At 42.0% G+C, this 27,423-nt stretch overlaps 1 protein-coding gene across 1 annotated transcript in view; it reads left to right on the top strand.

The window, feature by feature from the left end:
- Window positions 1-27,423, top strand: part of bbs9 (Bardet-Biedl syndrome 9) — a 160,187-nt gene that overhangs the window by 81,681 nt on the left and 51,083 nt on the right. The window contains exons 15-19 of the mRNA XM_017725761.2: window positions 7-21; window positions 3,544-3,684; window positions 10,569-10,664; window positions 10,857-11,029; window positions 12,063-12,215. Of these exons, the coding sequence (XP_017581250.2) occupies window positions 7-21; window positions 3,544-3,684; window positions 10,569-10,664; window positions 10,857-11,029; window positions 12,063-12,215 (578 nt within the window). The remainder of the gene's footprint in view (window positions 1-6; window positions 22-3,543; window positions 3,685-10,568; window positions 10,665-10,856; window positions 11,030-12,062; window positions 12,216-27,423) is intronic.

Genomic DNA, 27,423 nt, shown 5'->3' with positions numbered 1-27,423 from the left:
TGAAAGAGCTGAACCCTGCAGGTGAGTCCAACCTCTGACAGGAAGGACAAGCGTGGTGTTTACGCTAGTCTGAAACTCGATACACCTCATACACACACCGAAAAATCCTTCTGAACTTTCATTTGCTCTCTCACACACAGCTCCACTGTACATACACAGATTCTTTATGTATACAGAAAACCTAACAGACATATACAACACAGACATATAGAGACATAAACATACAGTCATGCTTTCATTATGTACATGTGTTTACAGTCTGTGCCATACGCTCCCACTCACTGTCACACCAGCCACTGAAACAAACTCCAAACCTGCAGCACGGTCACACTTCTCGAGTTTACTGACCGGTTTATGTCATGCATTTATTTTGACGTTGCCATTTTGTTTGTTTTTGATAAACCTGTTGTTTTTTGGTGCCATGCAGTCACCCACATACATCGAAACCTGGCTCAGTGGACGAGGGGAAGGCAGTTTGCCGTTTGGGGGAGGTCATGGTGGTGATGTGTAGGCTCGTATTAGCGTACCTGTTGATCTGTAGACTCAGAAGGAAGGAAGATCCTTCTCTAAAGTGATGATTTGGCCGAAAATCAAATGTACAGTTTCTATCCCAAGTTTTTACCCCAAACGTAGTCGATCATGTTTAGTTTTGCGCTGAAGCTAATGCAATGAGACCAACATAGCTGTACAGCTAAAGTAATGGACTGACCATTTCTGTGTCCGTTTTTTATAGAACATGTTATGCTTAAACAAATGGTTCTTCACGGTTTCTTTAGTAAAGGTTATACAGGGAGATTCACTCGAAGGAGGCCCTAAATATGCTGTTGCAACTCCTGTTAGGATGAAGCAATCTGAACCAAAAAATACGTTACAAAACTCAACATATGAGTAATCAATTGCATTACATGCGATGCTGGAAGTGATCTCCATTTTCTGCCAGACACATTTCGATGCTCTATGTTCCCGAATGTATCGGCAAGCATTTCAGAGGTTAAACATCACAACGACTGTCTGGCACCCACCTAATCGCTCCGACACAGGGGCATTCCAGCTTGTTTGAAGCTCCATATACTGAGGAGATACATTGCACATTGTTCGGATTGCTTCATCCTAGTGACAGTTATTACAGAATATTCAAGGCCTCTTTTGAGTGAATCTTCCCGTATGTGGATCATTCTACCATGTTGATTCAAAGTCAAACTTGGAATTTAGACTAGAATCCTTTTGCGTTGAGTTACTCTGTTCTTCAGGTATGTCTCATATTAAAACACAAGATTGAAACTTTCCGTTTTGTCACTAACAAACAATCATAACGCTCCCGAAACTGAGACTAATGCTTCAGCGTTGACCTCTTCAGTAGTGACAGTTGTAGCTAATTTTGAGCATAGCTCAGGAGGAAGAAAACATATACAAATATGTTTGGAAATAAATAAAAAAATCATTTTACTATGGTCACCTGATTAAGAGGGTTCAATTACCAGCACAGGCCTATTCTGTTTGCTGCTTAACTACTTTTGGATAAGATTGAAAACTATGTCAATTAGATTTTTGGCCAAATACGTATTTGAGTAGGCCTGTCCTGCAATAACATACAATTTTTGTTATTTGTCCTTCAGCATGTAGAGGTGCAGTAGCACCATGGGCCTGTAGGGGGCTGTGTCAGCTTCACAGGTGATTCTGTGGCAGGTAGAAGGCCACCCACAGCACAAATCAGATTCAGTAATTGCCCTGTCTCTTTGTAGCGACCAAATTTGTTTGTCTTTCTGGAGAGCTATCATATAGCTGCTCCAGCCTTTTCAAGGGAAAAAACGTATTTTTCCTTTGCCATGTCAACTGTCACTTTAGCATTAGAGATACATCTGGATCTTTTTTCATGCTCACTTTAACAGCGCTCACTTAAATGTGTTCATTTTACTTCATCGCTATGAATCTAGATTATGCAGAGACAGCTTTGAAGTGAGCTTATTCTTCCAGGGATTTATAGGAGAGGGTCAGTGAAGTCTATTGTTGCTGTCCTTAGATCAGTCCAAGCAGTGATAAGGCTTGGTTCCAGTTCAGTTCTCCATGAGAAGATAGCCCAGAAGGTGAGGTAAAGTATGAGTCAGTTTCTCCAGCTCTCTTCAGCTTGGTGCTTCGCCAGGACTGCTGGCGGATCAGTGAAGGAAAATAGCACAGCATGTGGCTTTAAGCTAGTGTCCCAGCACTCCAGCTGTTCTCTGGTCAGTCCAGACAGATTGGGTGGCCCCACACATCCTCAGGGGGTTTTGTTCCTGCGCTGTTATCTTAGTGAAAGTGACATGAGTTGAGCCTGGCGGCCAGTGGCTCCAGTTACCTGGCCAGACATAACAGGAAGGGATTAGCGTAGCGCTAACTGGAGTAGCAGCTAACGTTCTGGGTTTTCTCCAGCCAGGGCTTTCGTATTGAGCTGAGAATCAGCCCAAAGCGGTTGCCACGTTCAACTGGTAATCTGGGCTGGAGGTCTTTCAGGAACCTCTAATTGGTCAGTGCCTGGGACATTATTGAAGGGTGGAGATGTGGGATGTTTGTTGTCTTTTTCTATAACGTGCTATTTGATGAGTCTGGGTAGGTCTACCAGAGAGCAGAGGAACATTCGGGGACGTTTTAGGGTTGAAGGTGAATGTTGAGCTCCTGATTTTTCCCCTGTTCCATCCGCTTGAGCCAGCCGATCACTATATATACATCATGATAGATCAGCAAGAAAAGGCAAATTTATATCACCCGCCCCCGCCCCGAAATATAGTCAATCAGCCAAGACATTTGGCCAGGAGATTCTTTAGCTTTTCACTGGTGCTACAAGGCAAATATGGCAAGCAATGAAAACGGACAGTACCGTGCAAAAGTCAGAGAACACCTTTCATTTATTTGATGTCTAGTAAAATATCCGCTAAATACAATTCTTCGTTTTCAGGAGAGATTAGATAAAACATAATCCACTTGCACAAGGAAGGACAATGTCAAAGGCAAATAAATGAAAAAAACAGGAGTTTCCTGAACTGGAAAATGGGACTTCTGACAACCACCTGCAAGACCTGGTAGACCACCAAATCTGTCCCCCATCAGATAAACAGCACTTAAAGCTTTCATCTTTGAGAGGAGAAATTCAAGCTGCTTCAGATCTGAAAACATCCACAGATGTTTCTGTCCATCCTTCCACTGTTCACAACTGTTCTTTTTTGACTGGAAAGTTTGATAAATAAAGCATTATCTCTGATTTTTGCACAAAAAATATGCTAAGTAAGTCATATGCTGACAGAAAGCCAGAAAGTCATACGCAAACATAAGCCAGTGTTACTATTACATCAGACAACTAAGTGTAGCTTGAGGCAAGTGTAATGATTTAGGCATGCAGTTTGCATAATGCTAAAGCTAGTGGAAAACTATAGAAACAAACCTCAGACATATTTACATTTTCAGTAAAGGTAAAACTGTAAATTTCTCACTGAACTGTAACTTTTACTGAACTTTTCACTCTTTACTTTGTCAGCTTGTTTGTAAAGACCTGTTCTGTGCCTTTGTTGCCAGGAGTTCCACGAGTGGCTCAGTGCAAGTTTGTGCTGCCTCTACGCCTGGTGTGCTGCCCAACCTCAGCCTCCAAGAACAGCAAGTACAAAATCACTGTGGATACCAACAAACCTCCGGTCAACCTCAACGAGGTCTTCCCAGGTACCAGCGCTACTTCCCTACTACCAAACCAATGAAATAAAACTATCAAGCAGAATATTTATAACCTTGGGAAACAAATTTCTACCGGTACAACAACTTTTTTCTAACATCTCCAAATCATCATACAGTCTTCATCAGTTGTGTCAATTGATGGCAAGTTGTGAAAGGGGAATTCCACCAATCTTTCACAATTTCCATATATGGCAATTGCTCAAACATTAAGAAAGTAGAGTGGTTTGGTTGGAAATGTTGCATTATTAGAAGCTTAACGACTCAGATTTCTTTACAGTGGTGTTGATAGAGACCAGAGGTCAGAAAGTCTGCAGCACAAATTTAGCTGTTTTTTTTTTTACCATACATAATTACCAGTGAACCAACACATATATTTTGAGTTTTTATGTAAAATGCTGATAATGGTGAAATAGTGGTAGATCTGAAAGAAATCCATTTTGTTTGTCAGCTAGGTTGCTTTATAACACCCCTCCACCATGAATTATTTTTTCAAAAATATGTTTAAGACACACCAACACACGTTATCTAAGCTGCTTATCCTTCTGGGTCACTGGGTTTTGCCGGAGCCTTAAATATAAAAATATTAAAGACTTCAGACGCCTGGTTCCCATCACCTTCACTGAGAACAACTCTGACAAAGTTTCTCTAGAACAAAGCATTTCACACCAAACCACTCTGTTACTTTATTTACATTGTAATTATTAGTCCCACTTTATATTAAATCTCTCTAATAGCTGTGTAGTTACACATGAATAAGACATGCAACAACACTGTAACTACTGATGATTTAGTCAGTGTTATAGATGGATTACAGAAGCCTGTGTTACACATGTGTGTCTTCTACACAGGAGCTTATAGTGTGGAGGTACACTATAAAAGAAGTTGACAGTTACTGTGTAGTTATTATGTGGGTAATATATATATATATATATATATATATATATGTTGCTTTGGAGGTAATATAGTGCAAAACATTTAATAATCAAAGTCAAAGTTACATGTTAAGGTAAGGGGACGTCTGCTGTTCTGTCACATTACAGACTGGTTTAAAGCTGAAACTGGTTACAGTGTCACAGCACTAGCAACATAAATGCTGGCTAAATGTTAGGAAAGCTGGCAGATACAGTGTAAGTGAAGTATTAATGTAAGTTATTAGAAACTTCCTTTTACTGCTGAAAAAAACTTCCGGAAAAACTGCTGTTCCAGTCTGATTACAAATGTAATTACAATTATGTTATTACCCTTGTGTAATTACATGAGAGAGAATAGGCTGATACTACTATTAAGATACACTTGTGCAATTACATGAGCCAGAACTGAAGTTGCTTCTATAATCCATCTGTAACACTGACTAAATCATTAGTAGTTACGTTGTTGTTGCATAGGTTGTTCACATGTAACTACACAGTTATTAAAGACACTAAATATAAAGTGGGAGCTAATTATTTAATTATGTAATTACTTTAAGTAATTTTTATTAGGCTGTTGTCTGACACTGACCTACTGTTCCTATACAAATGGACAAAAGTATGTTACATTGGTGTAAGCAGATCTTGAGGCCTGAGTTTCGCCTGTACACTGAACTCGCTGAGCATGTCTTGGCTGATCGGCTACATTCGAAGTAAGGGGAACCTGTAAATTAGATTTTTTTGTTGAACTGTTCTTTTGAGCTGGAATCGTGCGTGGAGAATTGCAGGATGAGGTGTGTGTTTAGTGTTGTAGTGGCAGGCGAGTGGCGTCTGTCGTCAGTGCTGGAGCAGCGGCTCTGTGGGAGGAAACGGCTTCAGTTTTGACATCCACACGGTCACAGCCAAGTGGCCATGAAATCTAAACAGCCATCTGGGCCACATCCTCCACGGAAACTCCACACTGACACACAGAGGGCGTAATGCCGCTGCCTGGAGCAGCGTTAAGTCACCTAGTACACAAGCCAAATTGCATTATTTATTGACTATTTATGATATGGTTTTCAAATGCTGAGTTGAGTCTTGAGAGTTATTATTCATGGACATGTTGGTCTGTTTTTATACATGCAAGACTGTTTAAAAGTCTAAGCAAATTGTTCAAACCATTTGAGTGTTTTTGACAGTAAACACTTCATAATAGTGATAACTTTAGAATATGTGCAAATGTTTTAAAGGGAACATCACAGATTTTTCAAAATGTCTGTAGACTTCAGTTAATGAGATGTAAGCATTTTCATTGCAGTGGTGGTGACTGTGGAATGTCTACAACACAAATAAAGACACTTTACCTACCATGCAAAATGATTAGTGAACCTACACGTCTTCTGAGTTTTTAGTTGTAATGTTAATGATGGTAAAACAGTACTAAATCTGGAAACCCCCCTTGTACCCCTCCGCCATGAATGTGTTTTAAAAATACATTGTAGGTCAAAGCCTAAAGCTATATCTCAGACATCCGGCAGGAAATTCTTAACCATTTTGTTTGATAACTTGAAGTAATGTAGCTTTTAGAAGCATTAAATTCTTCCAATCACTACCACTCTGAGCCAGTTTATCTAGACTGCAGCACATTAAACCACTCAATGACTTTGTTTACAGCTTAACTAGTTAATCATGGAAAACTTTAAAAAGTCAGTGGAATTCATCTTTAATGTAGTAGAAAGTAACTTTCCTTGTGGAGAGGTTTGAAAATGGTTGGGGACACCGGCACACACACACAGTCGCCACTTGTAGTACTCATGTTTTATCTCAGTTTATTTTAACATTATTGTTTTCCAGAGCCAATAATTTCATACTGTCCAGAAAAAAGTTTTGCACAGTACTGTATACACTCACTGGCCACTTTATTAGGTACACCTTGCTAGTAAAAGGTTGGACCCCCTTTTGCCTTCAGAACTGCCTTAATTCTTTGTGACGTACTTTCAACAAGGTGTTGGAAACGTTCCTCAGAGATTTTGGTTTTGGTTATTTGAGTTACTGTTGCCTTTCTATCACCTCGAACCAGTCTGCCCATTCTCCTCTGACCTCTCACATTAACAAGGCATTTTTGTCCACACAACTGCCACTCACTGGATATTTCCTCTTTTTTGGACCGTTCTCTGTAAACCCTAGAGATGGTTGTGTGTGAAAATCCCAGTAGATCAGCAGTTTCTGAAATACTCAGACCAGCCCGTCTGGCACCAACAACCTCGCCACGTTGAAAGCCACTTAAATCCCCTTTCTTCCCCGTTCTGATGCTCGGTCTGCACTTCAGCAAGTTGTCTTGACCACCTCTACATGCCTAATTGCATTGAGTTGCGGCCGTGTGATTGGCTGATTAGCTATTTGTGTTAACTAGCAACTGAACTGTACTTAATAAAGTGGCCAGTGAGTGTATATATAAACTTACATAGTGATTGTTACAGATGCCCTTCAGTTACCATATAATAAACCAAAGCATTGTTAAAGTCATAGTTTGACCAACCATTCATATATAATTTCCCTCTATCCTAAATATAATCCACCAGCCAAAACATGGTGCTTTTTTTTTTTTTTTTTAAACCAGAGCTACAAGTCTAAGGGAGTACCCGTATGCATTATGAAAATCATATTTGCTTTATAACTATGTTGGCTTGTTAAGTAATCTCAAAGAGACTTGTTTATGTGGTTTCTGACATTGTATGACACACTGGTTGTATTTACATACAAAGATTTTTGCCAATCCGATTATAGATGAAGACTGAGGTGTTTGTATTCACTCTACTCAGTAATCTAATCGAAATCATTGTTTACATGCTCATTACAAGTAATCAGATTCAAAAATATGCGCATGCGTAGAGAACCACTTAGTGTAGACATTGCTATGACAACGAGCATCACGTGAGTCCAGTCAGAGTGAGATGAGCAGCAGTGAGCAGTGCTTATGTTTTTAATTACTTTAAAATGATGTCAGACTCAGGAACATGTACTTTACATGTTCTTATTAAAGGCAGAGAGGAAGGCGTCGCGTTCTGAGACACATAAGCTGGACGTCCATCCCACCGCCATCTTTTAAAGATCAGAACATAAACTTCATCTCCTCTGCGGACCAGTTTCTGCTCTGATGTGTTGAACGTTACAGGCTTTTGCTAATCAAAATCAAATCAAATTTATTTGTATAGCGCTTTTTACAACAGTAATATTGGTATTAGGAATAACTAGGAGTCTATGAGAACATCAGTGTAGGGTGGGCAGCTAGTCCAAGGCAGGTGGTGGCAGCTGGGGCATGGGCAGCTGGTCTGAAGTGGGTAGCAGGAGGGCTCGAATGGGAATGTAATCGGATACAGGCGTTTGCATGGTTATTATTCCTCTATTTAATTAATTATTTACAGGATTACCCACTTCGTTCAGTCAGATAGGAATTGTATTCTGAAAGGCCTCAATCAGACTAGTCTATTCCGGTTAAGCTGTTAGTTGTATTGTTATCGGATTATTAGGCTGCATGGCTACTGTTATCTATAAAAAGGGAGGAAATATATTTCCTAGCTAAATTAACTAAATCTTGAATTTTGTCTACAAACATGCCAGTTTTTAGCTAAGTAGGGCCAGTGCAGAACAGAAGAAGTAATTCAGACACCAACATACACAGGTCAGGCATACTGTTATGACCACCTCCTTGTTTCTGCGCTCATTGTCCATTTTATCAGGTCCACTTACTATATAGGTGCACTTTGTAGCACTTTGTAGGAACCCCATGGACCCTCACAGAGTAGGTACAACTTGGATGGTTGATCATTCTCAGCACTGCAGTAACACTTATGTGGTGGTGGTGGTGTGTTAGTGTGTGTTGTGCTGGTCTGAGTGGATCAGACATAGCAGTGCTGCTGGAGTTTTTAAACACCTCAGTGTCACTGCTGGACTGAGCATAGTCCACCAACCAAAAATATCCAGCCAACAGCGTCCTGTAACCACTGATAAAGGACTAGAGGATGGTTAGCTCATACTGTACAGCAAGAGATGAGCTATCTTACATCTACAGGGTGAACCAATAGCGCAGTTGTGTCTAATAGAGTGGACAGTGAGTGGACACAGTGTTTAAAAACTCCATATATTTAAGTAGTTAACTACTTTCCCATAAGCCCTCTGTAAACACATCTTTCATGCTACTTTGTTGACAGGAGGCCATTGCTGTTGTCTCCCCCTCTTTATCAGCTGACTGTGACAGGTTATCAGTTTGTGGTGAGGGGGTATTGAAGGGGGTATTGTAGGGAGTGCTGGGATGGCAGACAGCAGGCTGTGCGGACCCTTTTTCCCTGAGATAAAAGCAGCGGCCGAGCACGGGGGGGCAGGAAGATAAGAAGCACCGCCATTGTGCTAGGTTCACCTTGGCTGGCGTCCTGTGGAGAGATAAGCGTCTCTATCTCTGTCTGACATCCCTCCTGCCACACAGCGGGACGGCCTGAGAGACGGCGGCCGCAGACACCCGTCTACCTGTCGCTGTCAGACTCTGTGTGTGAGAGAGATAGAGAGAAATGGAAAGAGAAAGGAATATTATTATTGTTATTATTATACTGTCCTTGGTAAGTCGGCAATCAGTTGTAGCCTTCTCTCACTCAGCCAACTCATTTCATTTATTTAGTAATATGATAAATATGATATACCACTTTTTTGCCACCTTCAGGATGGCACCTTGAAATCATTTAAATATATTGATGCAGTTTGTGTGCTGTGCTGTTTATTTCGTTAATTTCTTAAGGTCTGTCACATTTACTCAGTTAAACTCAGTTGCTCAACTGATGAACCCTTTAAATGGCCAAACTTCTGTCACACACCTCAAAACCCAAGAGTATCTTGGGGGCAGTCATGGGCTGGAGGTTAGGGAACCAGCCCTGTGACAGTACGTGACTGAAATGCCCTTGAGCAAGACGCCTAACCCCCAACTGCTCCCTGAGCACTGTGGATAGGGCTGCCCACCACCCCAGGCAAGTGTGCTCACTGCCCCCTACTGTGTGTGCATTCACCAATGTGCATGTAGTGTTTCACTGCACAGATGGGTTAAATGTGGAGGTGAAATTATGGGACTAATAAAGGTTTCTTAATCTTAAGACAGTTTGCATTGTTACTGCATTTTGAGCCTTGGGATATAATACGCCTGGGATTTTAAGGGGTTGAGTTATTAGTTGGTATTTAACATGGTGATAATTATTTTTCAGTTCTGCTAATAGTCATACTCCCATCTGTATGCTTTTTTTGTTATTATGTCATTTATTGGCTTGCTTTATTCTGTACATTTTCTATTGATTTGCTATTTGTTTTCTTGTGCAGCTTAAAAAAAATAAAACCTATAATAATAAATGTAAAATATATCTTGTGCACAGGCCACAATCCAATGTTTTATTTTCCCCCAGTATATTAAATACAGTAAATAAACAGTAATTGCGCATTAAAATGTACATAAGTGTGTTCTTTGCAGAGAATGTGTTCACTTCTTTTTGCTTAGAAAATCAAACATGTCATTTATCCAGAGGCTCCCAATCTTGTACATACGACAGTACAGCTTCCATTTATTTGTGCACTTGTTGTTTGGTTTAGTTCAAAGTCGGGGAGTGGGGGGGGCGACTGGGTCAGCTTGTTTTTTCTGTCCTTAAACAGGTACTGTTGATAAAAGGAAAGGTGATGTAACAGTGGTAAAGATGCTCCCCTCCTCCCCATTTTTTGGAATGCGTTGCAGGCATCAATTTTGGAATGAGCATATATTTACAAGAAACCATGAAGTTCATAAAGTAAAACATCAAATATTATGTTTTTGTCCAGTTTCAGTGTAATACAGGTCAAACAGAGTTGACTAATCACTGCTTTCTGTTTTTATTCACTTCTTCACATTTTAAATTTTCTCTTATTCTGCCTTCTCTCCATTCCTCGTTTTTCTGTCTCCTTTCCCTGTGTAAGAGTTTGTGGCTAAGGCTGAGGATAAGGAGGGTAACGCTCTGGCCTTCCAGTTCATCGCTGGCTCCAGAGTCACCGTCCTGGCCTCCAAAACATCCCGTGAGTGAACACACACACACACACACACACACACACACACACACACACACACACACACACACATATCCATCAGGAGAGTGTGTTCTGTGATCTGCTGTACATTGTCAGGAGCTAATTACAGGTGCTGTGGAGAGCAAAGGATGATAGGATTGTGTGTGTGTGTTTGTGTGTGTTTATGTGGCCGTCCTGCAGAGCGTTACAGGATCCAGAGTGAGAGCTTTGAGGATATCTGGCTGGTTGCCAAGGAACTGGTGCAGCGTTTTGACCGGCATTTTGCCAAACTCGGTGTCAAAGATTTCCGCAACAGTTTCTCCGGCCCTATCCCACTGGCGGAGTACTTTGAGACCGTGGACCACCACTTTGAGGTGAAATGTTATTCCCACTCCCACACACATGCGTTCAGTAGGGACCAAAAGTCTGATAGCACTAGTGAAAATGCCTATATTTTGCATTCTCCTCCAATTTAATACGTTTTTCATTACAAATTCAGACTGGTAAGCGCTCCATATCAATATTGATCTGTGAATTCTATTCCTGTTGATGTATTTTCTTGCTTGGTACGACTCTGTGGCAAACTCTAAACTAAACTAAACTAAATTTAAAAAAAACTCTTCATTTTTGAGTTTGTTAGATTGTCATCTTTATGTATCTAATAAACACAAAGCAGCAGCCAGAAATGACATTATATGGCATTATTAACAGAAAACAGTCGATGAAAAAGTCAAAATAGCTCCTTTTTTGCTTTTATTGCTGATTAAATTTATTATAGTTTATATACAGTTTAGGCTACAGTTTTGTGGCTTTTAAAAAGATGAAATACAGAAATTAATACCAACCAATACTTGAGTTTTTGATTTATTCAACTTTTGTATCACACCTTATGGAGTTGAAGCATTAGGAGCATCTTAATGCCAGTGAATCTGATTAGAGGCACTAAAATGATGTAGTATCACTGGGTGCTAAACTCAACACATCTAATAATTAGATTCATGTTTTATGCACTGCACATATTATTACTGCATACATTTAGTAAAACCCTTCTGTTTGAATAAAATTATATTTTTGTTATCCCTTGAAAAAGTTTCTACTGGGTATCAATACCAAATTTGAATATTTCGTTTCTAAGGCTCATCAACACCAGTAGACCAATAAGCATGCTTGTTCCAAAATCTAGACTGCTGATTGGCTGTCTAAATCACATTCCAGATGCATGTAGTTTAATAGAAGGTTTTGAAAAAAGCTCCGGCATCAGTATCATATTTAAGGTATTAGTGATGGTTTTGAGATTGAAAATGTTTTAACCATATCCAGATCTAGTTGCTTCCAAACTCGAGCTTCAGATTAGACTGAATAATCTAAATACAGAGCGTTTTCATAATGTTGTGGAATTGTTTGCAGCTGCGAGTGAATGCACAGAAGTATCAGGACCTGCTGTCAGAGAGAGCCGTCCAGTTCAGAGCCATCCAGCGCCGCCTACTGACCCGCTTCAAAGACAAGACCCCCGCCCCACTGCAGAACCTGGATACACTCATGGAGGGCACTTACCGGCAGGTCAGCATGCACGCACACGCACGCGCACACACACGCACACGCACACACACACACACACACACACACACACACACACACACACACACACACACACACACACACACACACACACACACACACACACACACACGTGGACCTAGAATGGGTCCAGATTTATGAGGTTCTTCTAATGGGTCTCTTGACATTACATTACCTCCACAGCCAATAACCCAACCTTTCCTTCATGTCTAGCACTCAGTGGACACATGATGACTCCACTTGTACTGCCATTTGTTTGGAATCACTGCTTCCAATGGTACAAAATATGTGTTGCTGCAGATAAATGCATACAATGGTTCCAACATGACACTAATACTTTACAGCCTCATAGCTTTCAAATATTTTGTAGGAAACTCAAAAAATAAAACGAATGAAAAGAATTCACAGCGATTGAGGAAACTGTATAACTTCAAGAATGAAGTTAAAACTAAATGTAATGTCCAGAATGGCTCACATTTAAAAAGTGGAGCTAGATCATTTGACAGGAAATTACTATAAATGGATAATGAAGAAATGAATATGAATGAAGAAAATTGCACATCTAGTTTATATGTCAGTCTATACTACAAAGGGTTATTAAAAACGAACACATCGATAGCTAGTAATCAGAGCTCTGATTGTTTCTTATTGATATATCCATAATTATACATAAGAACCATCAAATTTTGTTGGAATTTTAAAATGTATTGTTTGTTTCTTTCCATTTTATATTGTTAAACATCCTGCACTCTGATTTGTTGGAAGACCAAATCCCCCCACACTGAGTAGTTTTTACAACTTTAACGCAGTGAAACCTGCACATTAAGTCTAATTTTTCTTTTAACACCGAACATAATATGATGTCACGATGGTAAATTATTTCAGTAGTGATGTCGAGGAAGTTTACTTTGAGCTAATGTGGCTTGAATCAGAAGCTGGGTATTATACAACAGTTCCAGCCACGCAAGCTGGTTGGTTAAGAAGGTTCTAACTGTGCTGTTATTTCACCATAACATCACAGGTTTTTCACAAACACTATCACTCCACTGAGACGCTAAGCAAGGTCTTTGACAGCTGTAGGAGACGCTCAAGCTATTTGAACGTTTTTACTTCTTACTTTGCCACAAACAGAAAATGGACACATTTGCCCGACAGCCGATGTAGTCGGACTCTGAAGATGACACTAGACTAAATTCCCAAATGGTCAGTCGATCTGTGTGGAGCTGGAGAGCGAACTGCTGGCTGTGCAGCGAGTGGGCGGAGCTCGTTACCCTGATGTAGCAACGAGCTGCTTGTTAAGGAACTATAATTTATCGGAAGGAACTGCGAACATTAAAACATTAAATTCCACGTTCACAGACCAGTTTATTAATTTCTTACTTCATTTATTTAACTGTTGTATAAAAGCAACTTGAGGTCGTGTGTTATTGAATACGAGAGGGTGTGATATCGTGAAATAACATCTGGTTGCAGTAGATCATCACAGCCGTGATGTTATTTCATAATAACACGCTCCCTCTCGGCTTCTATTGCTTAAACATCCCATTCTGCTAACAGAGACAGCATGAGGAGATTCACCAACACACAGGAGCTTTCTTAGATATGCAACTGCAAAATAATCAAGCTGTCATATAACGAAAAAATCTGTTTGTATTCATCTTGATGTATCAAATCCCTACTATTAATATTACAGGGGATTTTGATCTTTTTAATGGAAGTCTAGGTGAGTATGTGGTAGAGTGAGAAAATTAAATGAATCATGGAGCCAGAGAGGATGATTACAACCAGTATACAATCAGCCACTGCTGATGTCATTTGTCTGTTTTTAATGGCGCCATTTGTAAGCTTAATGTGTTTGTACATATTGTTTATCACGCTTCAGTGTAACCTGATTAGCACTTTGTGAGTGAGTGTGTGAGTGTGTGTGTGTTGTAAAGTGATGGTCCTCTGAAAGGGCTTTTTACAATAAAGGCGACTCTGACACTTTTAACCCGCTTCTACTCACGTTAACAAGATCAAAATGAAGTTCTGTGGTTGTGTTTTCTCTCTTTCTTTTCTAATGACATCATTAGATAGTGTATCTCAGTAGTGCGACTCATTAAGCTGGTCTCTGATCAGAGCAGAGCACTGAGTCAGTGCTCACTCCAACTTATCAAATCTTCGCAGTAGAATTGCACTGTTTTGTAGACACTTGCTCCTCCAGCATTTCTTCCGAGATCAAGGGTATTAATAGCGTTTGTTCCCATTTGCTGCAGTGAAATGTTAGAACATTGCTGTGAGGATTTGATTGCATTCAGCCTTGAGCATTAGTGAAGTCAGGTGCTGATGTTGGATGGTCATATCTGGAATGTTTTGGAATGAGCTTCTTCACTTTAGAGAACACAGTTCCACCGCTCCACAGAAAAGTGCTGGTGGGCTTTCTAACCTCTGGCTGATGCTTGGCATCGAACATGGTGACTTTAGACTCGTGCAGCTGCTCTAGAGATTTCTGTTCTGTTGGAAATGCTTTTCTATGGAAATGCAAGCTGTATGTGCACAGCGTCATTCGCTATAAAGTTTACCTGCCAATTTTGATCAAAGTTATGTAGGGTTATGTCAGTGGTAAAGACAACTTTATATAGGTGTCATGTAGCCTTAGGAACAGCACCGTGTTACCAGTGTTACCAAACTTAGTTAGCTTAGATCTATCATGATTACTAGATTAAATCATCTTTGATTAAAATATACCTTTTTAATAAATCTGCAGTAATTATTTGTCATTTTTTTTTTTGTGAGAACAGTTTTACAGTCACCTATTGGTCTCTCTTACAGTACGAAACCTGATTCTTGCCACATAGTGTGTTTATATATTTTTCAAGTAAATCTTTATAGGGATCTGTGAAGGACTGTGCATGGTTTGTTACTGTTCTGTTCATGTGTCTCGTTTGACCTTGTTAAAAAATCAAAATACTCTACTCAAAATAATCAGTAGGTTACTTGTTTGTTTTATCAAACCGAGTCTCAGACTGATGGACAGATGGAAAAATCCAAAAAATGGAAAGATCTTCCAGTGCAGTTGCAGGCCAAGATGCTTACTGTACAATCTATAGTGAGTTATGCACAGTGAGTGTTGATGCTGCCAAGTCCCACATGCAGTCGGTCATCTGTAAAACATCTATGAATAGTTGAAAAAGGTCTTAAAAATAAAGGTAGACCATGCTTATTGGCCAGTGCCCTGCAACATTCATCTTTTTGCCTATTAAAAATACAAAGTCTGGGGTCTGAGTAAATACATGCCTTGGAGATTTATTGTGCTCTTTTTCCCTTTCAACAAATGTGTTTGGTCAGAAATGCAAATAACTGCGGTGAATCCGATTTTTGTTGTTTATAATTGTATCCACTGCGATATCTAATGCAATGGCAAAAAAACTAAGTTTTGGCCACAAAATTCACTGACTTGGTGGCCCGTGTGGCCAGTGCCAATTTTTATGTCTGTCTACCTGCTTAAAAAAACATTAGATGGAATTTTCTGATTGTCATTTTTAATCAATGTTTCTTATTTGCTGTTTGTATTGATTCAGTTTAAGTTAAATGAGATTCCGTATTAATTGTGGCTTTTTCCCGGGTCAAGGCTTGGCCACAGAGTCATGTTTGATGCAGTAGAGTCAGCTTGAGTCACTCAAGTATAGTTCATGTATGTGTGTCACTTGCTCCATCAGCTCCTTTCCTGTCTCTCTTCCTGGGCTGCTCGTGCGAATGGCATGCGGGAAATGGCGACACCCTATACACACTGTAATGTATACAGACGCAGACGGAATGGAAGGTATTGATGGGTTGGGAGACTGATGTGTGCTCTGAATGAATAATTCAGCTCTTCATGCACACACTCACACGCACAGACACACGTCTTTCCCGTCTTTCCCATCTTTAGGCTGCCACAAGGTGGGAAAATATGAAACTTCTGCTGCTGAGCCTCATCCGACTGATGCTAACATTCTTTTAGTCATTCACAACTGTCCATTTGAAGTGGTTCCTTTTCTGGTGGATTTGGCAAAGCAAGGTCTCTGTGCGAGTGTGAGCAGGATAAAGGATGGTTGTTAGGGAAGGAAGATTGAAATCCAAGCCAATCAAGAAGTAAACACATTCAACACATTATTAAATGGTCATTCCTAAAAAGTAGTTAAAATGTATTGTCACATTGTGTACATTCATAACATTTAAATGATTTTACTGTAGCATTTTAAAGTTATTGGCAGTCCATCATATCTAACCTAAATTGGATTGGTTGTACTACCTTTAATGTATTCATAGTATGAGCTGTGTAACTGTTATCTACAAAAAAAAAGAAAATATTGGGTCAATACAGCATTGCCAGATACTACTATAGTCTGTGATTGGAATCGGAGGCCAAAAAATCTCTACTTAAGTTAGCTTGACAAAGCCAACTTACTGTCCCTAATTTTTTTTTATTTTACACTTTTTTGCAGGATCTTAGAAACTAAATAGGAATAGTGCACTTCATACAGCATTAGTACACTTTTTCCCCCACAGGAAATGATTGGTGAAACGCTGAGAAAATTCAAATCACATTGCAACAAATTAATTCACAAAGGACATCTCTCGGATCATTTCACATACACTATATTGCCAAAAATATTAATATGTCTGCCTTCGCATGCATATGAGCTTGAGTGACATCTCATTCTTAATCCATAGGGTTTAATATGATGTCGGCCCACCCTTTGTAGCTATAACAGCTTCAACTCTTCTGGGAAGGCTTTCCACAAGGTTTAACAGTGTGTTTATGGGAATTTTTGACCATTCTTCCAAGTCAGGCACTGATGTTGGACAAGAAGGCCTGGCTTACAGTCTCTGCTCTAATTCATCCCAAAGGTGTTCTGTCAGGTTGAGGTCAAGTTCTTCCACACCAAACTTGCTCATTCATGTCTTTATGGACCTTGCTTTGTGCACTGGTGTAGAGTCATGTTGGAACAGGAAGGGGCTGTCCCCTTGAAATTGTCCAAAATCTCAGTCTGTTGAAGCATTAAGAGTTCCTTTCACTGGAACTAAGGGGCCGAGCCCAACTCCTGAATAACAACACCATACCATAACCCCCCCTCCACCAAACTTTACACAATGCACAATACAGTGAGACAAGTACCGTTCAACTGGCAACCATCAAACCCAGACTTGTCCATCGGTTTGCCAGATGGAGAAGTGTGATTCGCCACTCCAGAGAACATGTGTCCACTGCTTTAGAGTCCAGTGGTGGCACTTTACACCACTGCATTTGACGCTTTGCATTGCACTTGGTGATGTAAGACAGCTGCTTGGCCATGGAAACTAATTCCATGAAGCTCTCTGCGCTGTTCTTGAGCTAATCTGAAGGCCACATGAAGTTTGGAGGTCTGTAGCGATGGACTCTGCAGAAAGTTGGCGACCTCTGCGCACTATGTGCCTCAGCATCCGCTGACCTCGCTTTGTCAATTTACATGGCCGACCACTTTGTGGCTGAATTGCTGTCGTTCCCAATCACTTCCACGTTGTTACAATATGACTGACAGTTGACTGTGCAATATTTAGAAGTGAGGAAATTTTACGACTGTACTTGTTGCACACATGGCATCCGATCACGGTACCATGCTGGAATTCACTGAGCTCCTGAGAGCAACCCATTCTCTCAGTAATGTTTGTTGAAGCAGTCTGCAGGCCTAGGTGCTTGGTTTTGTACATCTGTGGCCATGAATGTGATTGGAACACCTGAATTCAATGGTTTGGATGGGTGAGTGTGTACAATTGGAAATATAGTATACATACTAGACATAGGTATACATACATATTAGCAACCACCTGGGATACCGTAACAGTGGTCTACCAATACCTTAGGGAGCACCTTGGATAACATGGCAATAGCCTAGCCTCACTTTAACAACCACCTGGGATACCATAACAATGGCCTAGCTACACCTTAGCAACCACCTGGGATTTCATAGCAGCAGCTTTGAAAACTTCCTTAACGTTTCTTTCCAAACTTTGTAGCATCGTTCAGTTTTCTCTCCACTATAAAGACAGCAACAAGCGCACATTTTAGGATATTTTCACACTTTTCAAGTGGTCTCAGACCACTGAGTCATGACTTTCTGTGCTTATGTGAACAGGGTCAAATGAACTCAGACCCTTCTAAACGCTCCCAAAAATGAACTGGACCTTGACCATCTCCTGAGGTGGTCTCAGTATGGCTTGCTTGTGGTTCGTTGTGCGGCCTGATTGATCCATGCGTTTCGAAAAAGAAATGGCCCCAGTCTGCTTTGCATTTTGTTTTATAGTTAGAGAACCTTGAGACTTACCATTTGCACATAGCTACAGTCTTCCAGCCCTTAAGTGGGTAAAATAAACCCTCAAAATAAAGGCTTTGTATGAGTTTGTGTGATCTCACAAAGAGACACAAGCACTGGCATATTAAAGCAATAAGCCACAAGAGCCCATGTGTTTTATAGTGTTTTTACTGGAGTTAAAGGGTGATGCATGTCTGCAGTATAAAATGAAACCCCTTTCCTTTATTGAATTCAATGTGACACAGATTCAGGTGGCTCAGTGCTTTTATAAAACAAACAATAAATTAATGAATGAATTTATGAATGAATGAATGCATGAATGAATGAATATATGTATGTATGTATGTATGTATATATGTATGTATATTTATAGCCGTTTATAGTCATTTGAAGCAAAAAGATTTCATGAGCCTACCGCAACTGTTTTTAATAGCTTGGCTTTATTAGAGGTCTCCACTGCTTCAGCCAGGCAGATCTGTTATATGATAAACTTGAACAATGCTCCCTGTAATTCAGTTTTACCCAGTTGGCTTCTGAATTGTGGTGCGAACAAGTGGTCTGTGCTCTCATCAGTGCTAAATAGGACCACAAAGAGATTTGAGTCCCCTTTAAAGTTTGCTTACGTTGTGAAGCACTGAGGTCATTTGCAGCTGGTTTTCTTTCAGGTTCACATCAGCAGAGCTTCATTCATTTGCATAGATCTATAGGTGGAAACACTCTTATTGTCATTGCATTGTTGTACAAACCTTTTGCATAAATAAATACCATTGTTATAAACACGGATGCTAGGCTAGCCTCTGTTATCTCCTCTCTGCTCTCTTTGACTTCAAAGCAAGCCTGAAGTTCATGTCACTCATGCATTTTTGATGAGACTCCATCACCATACATTAGCAGGCTGCGGGCTGTGTAGTGCGGTCACCAGTGATGTTTGACGCGCTCGTGGACGGCTAAGATTTCGCCTTCTCATCGCTCTCTCACTCTTCTGATATTTTATTCATGAATGGAGATGATGTGGTGGATGTATGTTGAAAGGCCCTGTGTTGTCTCTGTTCGGGCTGCTTCTTAAAAAGCTCTGGTTCATGGGCACAAATATAGACACTGTTGGTTATGATAACGGTGGCTATCTTTTGAAAGTAATGTGTGATGTGAAATTTTCAGTTACAAAAAAAAGGTAGCGTGAAACAGCTATGAGCTAATCCTTTGGATATATTTAGCTTTAATTTTCAGCTTCATATACTTTCTAAAAGTGTCTTTTTGGTGTGAAGAACTTGTTACTCACCGCCACCCTCTAAAGGTGTTATTAACAAACATCAAAGAAACTTTACGTTACTCACCGCCGCCCTCTAAAGGTGTTATTAACAAACATCAAAGAAACTTTACGTTACTCACCGCCGCCCTCTAAAGGTGTTATTAACAAACATCAAATAAACTTTACGTTACTCACCGCCGCCCTCTAAAGGTGTTATTAACAAACATCAAAGAAACTTTGTTACTCACCGCCGCCCTCTAAAGGTGTTATTAACAAACATCAAAGAAACTTTACGTTAATCACCGCCGCCCTCTAAAGGTGTTATTAACAAACATCAAAGAAACTTTACGTTACTCACCGCCGCCCTCTAAAGGTGTTATTAACAAACATCAAATAAACTTTACGTTACTCACCGCCGCCCTCTAAAGGTGTTATTAACAAACATCAAAGAAACTTTGTTACTCACCGCCGCCCTCTAAAGGTGTTATTAACAAACATCAAAGAAACTTTACGTTAATCACCGCCACCCTCTAAAGGTGTTATTAACAAACATCAAAGAAACTTAATGTTACTCACCGCCGCCCTCTAAAGGTGTTATTAACAAACATCAAATAAACTTAACGTTACTCACCGCCACCCTCTAAAGGTGTTATTAACAAACATCAAAGAAACTTAACGTTACTCACCGCCACCCTCTAAATGTGTTATTAACAAGCATCAAAGAAACTTTACGTTACTCACCGCCACCCTCTAAAGGTGTTATTAACAAACATCAAATAAACTTAACGTTACTCACCGCCACCCTCTACAGGTGTTATTAACAAACATCAAATAAACTTAACGTTACTCACCGCCACCCTCTAAAGGTGTTATTAACAAACATCAAAGAAACTTTACGTTACTCACCGCCACCCTCTAAAGGTGTTATTAACAAACATCAAAGAAACTTAACATTACTCACCGCCACCCTCTAAAGGTGTTAACAAACATCAAAGAAACTTAACGTTACTCACCGCCACCCTCTAAAGGTGTTATTAACAAACATCAAAGAAACTTTACGTTACTCACCGCCACCCTCTAAAGGTGTTATTAACAAACATCAAAGAAACTTTACGTTACTCACCGCCACCCTCTAAAGGTGTTAACAAACATCAAAGAAACTTAACGTTACTCACCGCCACCCTCTAAAGGTGTTATTAACAAACATCAAAGAAACTTTACGTTACTCACCGCCACCCTCTAAAGGTGTTATTAACAAACATCAAAGAAACTTTACGTTACTCACCGCCGCCCTCTAAAGGTGTTATTAACAAACATCAAGGAAACTTAACGTTACTCACCACCACCCTCTAAAGGTGTTATTAACAAACATCAAAGAAACTCTACGTCACTCACCGCCGCCCTCTAAAGGTGTTATTAACAAACATCAAATAAACTTAACGTTACTCACCGCCACCCTCTACAGGTATTATTAACAAGCACCATAGAAGCAAACATAATCACCACCGCCCTTCAATCAGAAGATGGAACTTTTGTTGTTTTTTTGTAAAACCCCAGATGTCTCAATAAATATTTTCTGCTTTCTTTTATTTACATGTTTTGCCTCAACCCAACAGATGAAACCTGTTTTTTGTGACATAACCAGATGATTGTGACAACTGTAAAAATGAATTGTGGTCAGCAAAAATAATTGCGATCATCTCAAATAGTTACAATCAGGTGATTATGTAATAATTGTCACAGGCCTAACGGACGAATGAAAACATTCTCATCTATTAAAAATTGTTTTTTTTGAAAAGCTAGGTGTCTCCAGAATTTTGACAGGCATTGTGCACTCAAGGGTCAATAACTAATCAGGCCGGTGACCCTGGGTGTGTTGCTTTAGCCTTGCTGTTAACCTGGCCAGCCACTTTTTGAACTACAGGGTGGAGTGAAAAAGAGTGAAAAAGAGAGAAAAGAGAGGTCTTAGAACTGATGTCAGGGAGGGGGGAATCCCCAGCAATCTACATTCCCACAAATATTTTTCCTCATACAGAGGCGGCCTCTGCGCGTTAGCCCGTTAGCCTCCGCACGGTGTGGCGCGGCTCCCTGTAATTAGCGGCTGAAAGGTGTAGGTGGCTGGTCTGTGATTGACAGGCCTCGGCAGGGGCCCCCACACTCATAATGGAGCCTCTCTCCTGACAGGCCTGATTTATTTGGGCCCAAATGGGGCGCTAAACAGGGCTAAACAGGGCTAAACAGGGCTAAACTGCTCACTAAAAGTGTCCAAACAAGGCCCAACACTGATCCCCCTGTCTATGTGAGACCTGCCATAAATGGCTGATGGTCAGAGGTATTTGTGTGTGTGTGTGTCTGTGTGAGTTTGTTTATATTCATTTCAAAGACAAAGCTGTCCTGGAAAACCAGAGAAACTGGGCTTAAATACAGGACCAACAAAATGCTGACTTTGTAAAGTGCTTTTTTTTTTTTCATTTTCCTTTTTTTAAAAAAATAAAAAATATATATATTTTTTTCAGAAGCTAAAAGACAAAGCGATTTCTTGTCATCATTGAAATAAACATTAGGATTAGGTTTACGGCAAGATATAGACATTGGTTGGGGTTGCTGGAGCCTATCCCAGTGGTCACTGGGCAAAAGGTGAAATGTTACAGGTCGCCAGTCCATCACAGGGCAAAGTTAGTGTGCTCACTTTAACCTTTATTACAGCATCCTTTCCTTTTGGAAGACCTGCTCTTGGAATATTATTTACCACACCTCCAAAGTTCAGTCTTAGATGTTGGTTGCACTTTCTGCATGTCACCATCGAAGTAATCCCAAACGCATTCAGTGACGCTGAGGTCAGTCCATTGTTCTGAGTAGCTTGTGAATGCTCTTTCGTCTATTTCCTTTTCTCAGTGAGGTTCTTCTTGGCAGCTACACGTCCTTTCAGACCCACAACGCTGAGTGGTCGTCTTACAGTGGAAGGATGGACAGAAACAGCTGTGGATGTTTTCAGATCTGAAGCAGCTTGATTTTCTCCTCTCTCTCACAGATGAAAGCTTTAAGTGCTGTTAATCTGATGGGGACAGTTTTGATGTCTACCAGTTCTTGCATGGTCATTAGGAGTCCCATTTCCTCTGAAGCTTTCAATATTTTGTTAACTCCTGTTTTTTTGTTTTTTATTTTTGCTTATTTTCCTTTGATTTTGTCCTTCATTAAGCAAGTGGATTATCTTCTAATCTAAAAAATGAATAACTTAAAATCTTAAAATCAAGTAACTTAAGCATTGACTTTTGCACAGAACTGTATGAGCCCAAGTCCTGACACTGTATAAAAACAAGTGAGTGTGTCAGAGAGCGAGAGAGAGAGAGAGAGAGAGAGAGAGAGATGACAATGTTGAAAAAGTGTCTGCTAGTTGCTGACGCTGTTTATATGGCGCATGAATGGCCTGAGGGGGACCCCCCTTTTCCTCCCCGAGAGCTCGTGAGCTTATGATACTCTACTGATGTTCATACATATCTATTGTGCACTCACACGCTCACACATCTGAGGAGTCTATGATGGAGATAAGTGAGGGTATAAGCTACAGCATGAACAGACATTAATGTTGAACAGTGAAACAGCTGTCTCAGTCAAGCACAGCCAATAATTACTAATGCTAACCAATCACAGGGCAAAAACATGGACAGCCTCTGAGCCAATCATAAGAATGAGGTTCATTTGGCAGCATTAAAATTGTGTTATTGTTTGTTTTTATAAATTAGGATGACAAAATGAATCTTTTATTAATCATTATTGTGATATCGGCTGTTGCATTACTGGTATTGCAGAAGATTGCAATATACAAATGAGCCCAACCAATCACAGTCATTTTTAAATGTGTGCTGTGAGCATCCTGGCCAATCATGGTTTCACAGTTTTGAGGTATTCTTGCAATCCCACATGTGCACATACAGTACTGTGTGAAAGTTTTAGGCATCTAAGCAAATTTTTAAACAATGTACCTCAGCAGTGAGTTTATCACAATACACATTTGAATAAAGTCGTATTCATAATTCAAATCAACACGAAAACAATAAAAAGTAACAAGAATTTCTTGGGTCCATATTTTTCCTTGACACCTTCACAGCCGCCACAGAGACTTGTTAATATCATCAGTGACATCATGAGCACAATTTACTGAAGCACTGATTGATCAAACCAGGAGCTGCTTTTTAATTACATATAATACTGGGCTTCCTCGAGGAGAGGCTTGGAAATGGTTACACAAACACACTAACATTCATAAAATCATCCATCCATCCATCCATCATCTTCTGCTTCTCCGGGGTTCGGGTCGCGGGGGCAGCATCCTGAGCAATGAGGCCCAGACCTCCCTTTCCCCAGCCACTTCCACTAGCTCCCTGGGAGGGATTCCGAGGCGCTCCCAGGCCAGTTGGGCGATATAGTCACGCCAGCGTGTCCTGGGTCTTCCCCGGGGTCTCCTCCCCGGTGGACTTGCCTGTGACACCTCCCAAGGGAGGCGTCCAGGAGGCATCCTAACAAGATGCCCGAACCACCTCAACTGGCTCCTCTCGACGTGAAGAAGCAGCGGCTCTACTCCGAGTCCCTCCCGGATGACCGAACTTCTCACCCTATCTCTAAGGGAGAGTCCAGCCACCCTGTGGAGGAAACTCATTTCGGCCGCTTGAATTCGCGATCTCGTTCTTTCGGTCATTACCCAAAGCTCATGACCATAGGTGAGGGTGGGAACGTAGATCGACCAGTAAATCGAGAGCCTTGCCTTATGGCTCAGCTCTTTCTTTACCACAACAGACCGGTAAAGAGCCCGCATCACTGCTGACCCAGCACCAATCCGCCTGTCAATCTCCCGCTCCCTTGTACCATCACTCGTGAACAAGACCCCGAGATACTTAAACTCCTCCACTTGAGGCAAGAGCTCATCCCCGACCCAGAGAGGGCTCTCCACCCTTTCCCGTGTGAGAACCATGGCCTCGGATTTGGAGGTACTGATCCTCATCCCGGCCGCTTCACACTCGGCTGCAAACCGATCCAGTGAAAGCTGAAGTTCACGGCCTGATGTCCCCAATAGGACCACATCATCTGCAAACAGCAGCGATGTGACCCTGAGGTCACCAAACCGGACCCCCTCCATCCCCTGACTGCGCCTAGAAATTCTATCCATAAAAATTATGAATAGAATCGGTGACAAAGGGCAGCCCTGACGGAGTCCAACTCTCACTGGGAAAAAGTCTGACTTACTGCCGGCCATGCGAACCAAACTCCTGCTTTGTTTGTACAGGGCCTGAATGTCTCGTAGCAAAGAGCCATGTACCCTGTCTCCCGAAGCACCTCCCACAGAATACCTCGGGGAACACAGTCGAATGCCTTCTCCAAATCCACAAAGCACATGTGGACTGGTTGGGCAAACTCCCATGAACCCTCCAGAATCCTGGAGAGGGTAAAGAGTTGGTCCAGTGTTCCATGACCAGGGCGGAACCCGCACTGCTCCTCCTGAATCCGAGGTTCGACTATAAGCCGGACTCTCTTCTCCAGTACCCCTGCATAGACCTTACCAGGGAGGCTGAGGAGTGTGATTCCCCTGTAGTTGGAACACACCCTCCGGTCCCCCTTTTTAAAAAGAGGCACCACCACCCCAGTCTGCCAATCCAGTGGCACCACCCCCGATGTCCACGCAATGTTGAAAAGGCGTGTCAGCCAAGACAGCCCCCCAACATCCAGAGCCTTGAGGAACTCGGGACGGATCTCATCCACCCCTGCAGCCCTGCTGCCAAGGAGCTTTTTAACTACCTTAGCGACTTCGGCCTCAGTAATGGACAAGCCTATTCCCGTGTCCCCAGACTCTGCCTCCTCACTGGAGAACGTGTTGGTGGGATTGAGAAGGTCCTCAAAGTATTCCTTCCGCCGCCCAATGACGTCTTCAGTCGAAGTCAGCAGCATCTCCACTATATACAGTGCTAGTGGCACACTGCTTTCCCCTTCTGAGTCGCCTGACGGTTTGCCAGAATCTTTTCGGAGCCGACTTAAAGTCACTTTCCAAGGCCTCACTGAACTCCCACACCCGGGTTTTTGCCTTGGCAACGACTGAAGCCGCAGATCGCTTGGCCTGTCGATACCTGCCAGCTGCCTCTGGTGTCCTACAGGCCAACCATGTCCGGTAGGACTCCTTCTTCAGCTTGACGGCATCTCTCACCTGGGGTGTCCACCACCGGGTTCGAGGATTACCGCCCCGACAGGCACCAACTATCTTGCGACCACAGCTACAGTCAGCCGCTTCAACAATGGAGGAGCGGAACATGGCCCATTCTGAGTCAATGTCCCCCACCTCCCCTGATATCTGGTCAAAGTTCTGACGGAGGTGTGAGTTGAAGATCAATCTGACAGGTTCTTCTGCCAGACGTTCCCAGCAAACCCTCACTATACGTTTGGGTTTGCCTGGTCTGACTGGCATCTTCCCCCACCACCTGATCCAACTCACCACCAGGTGGTGATCAGTTGACAGCTCAGCTCCTCTCTTTACCTGAGTGTCCAGTACACATGGCCGCAAGTCCGCTGACACGACTACAAAGTCAATCATTGAACTGCGGCCTAGGGTGTCCTGGTGCCATGTGCACTTATGGACATCCTTGTGTTCAAACATGGTGTTCGTTATGGACAAACTGGTTTGCACAGAAGTCCAAAAACTGAACACCACTCGGGTTCAGATCAGAGAGGCCATTCCTCCCAATCACACCCCTCCAGGTCTTACTGTCGTTGCCCACGTGAGCGTTGAAGTTCCCCAGTAGGACAATTGAGTCTCCAGGAGGAGCACTTTCAAGCACCCCTTCCAAGGACTCTATGAAGGCTGGGTATTCTGAACTGCTGTTCGGTGCATAAGCACAGACAACAGTCAGGACCCGTTCCCCAACCCGAAGGCGTAGGGAAGCTACCCTCTCGTCCACCGGGGAAAACCCCAACATACAGGCGCCGAGTCGAGGGGCTATGAGAAAGCCCACACCTGACTGCCGCCTTTCAAGGAGATTGGACCCAGAGCCCAAGCTGTGTGTTGAGGTGAGCCCGACTATATCTAGCCGGTATCTCTCAACCTCGCGCACCAACTCAGGCTCCTTCCCCGCCAGTGAGGTAACGTTCCAAGTTCCAAAAGCCACTTTCAGCAACCAAGGATCAGAACGCCAAGGCCCACGCCTTCGGACACTGCCCGATCCACAATGCACCGCACCCCTACTACTGCCCCTCCCATCGGTGGTGGGTCGATGGGAGGGGGGACTCATGTAGCTCCTTCGGGCTGGGCCCGGCCGGGCACCATGAGTGAATGCCCGGCCACCAGACGCTCGCTGGCGAGCCCCTCCCCCAGGCCTGGCTCCAGGGTGACCCTGATCCGGGCAGGGTACACAAGTCCTGCTTTGTTGTCCTCATAGGGGTGGTTATGGATCACACTTTGTCTGGCCTGTCACCTAGGACCAGTTTGCCATGGGAGACCCTACCAGGAGCTTTTGCTCCAGACAACATAGCTCCTAGGGTCCTTCAAGCACACAAACCTCTCCACCACGATAAGGTGGTGATCCATGGAGAGGATTCATAAAATCACTCTTATATATATATATATATATATAAAATCACTCTTATT

This window comes from Pygocentrus nattereri, chromosome 19 (genome assembly GCF_015220715.1).
Source record: "Pygocentrus nattereri isolate fPygNat1 chromosome 19, fPygNat1.pri, whole genome shotgun sequence".
NCBI lineage: Eukaryota > Metazoa > Chordata > Actinopteri > Characiformes > Serrasalmidae > Pygocentrus > Pygocentrus nattereri.
The sequence above is the reverse complement of the archived record's forward strand: the minus strand, read 5'-3'. Positions and strand labels throughout refer to the sequence as shown.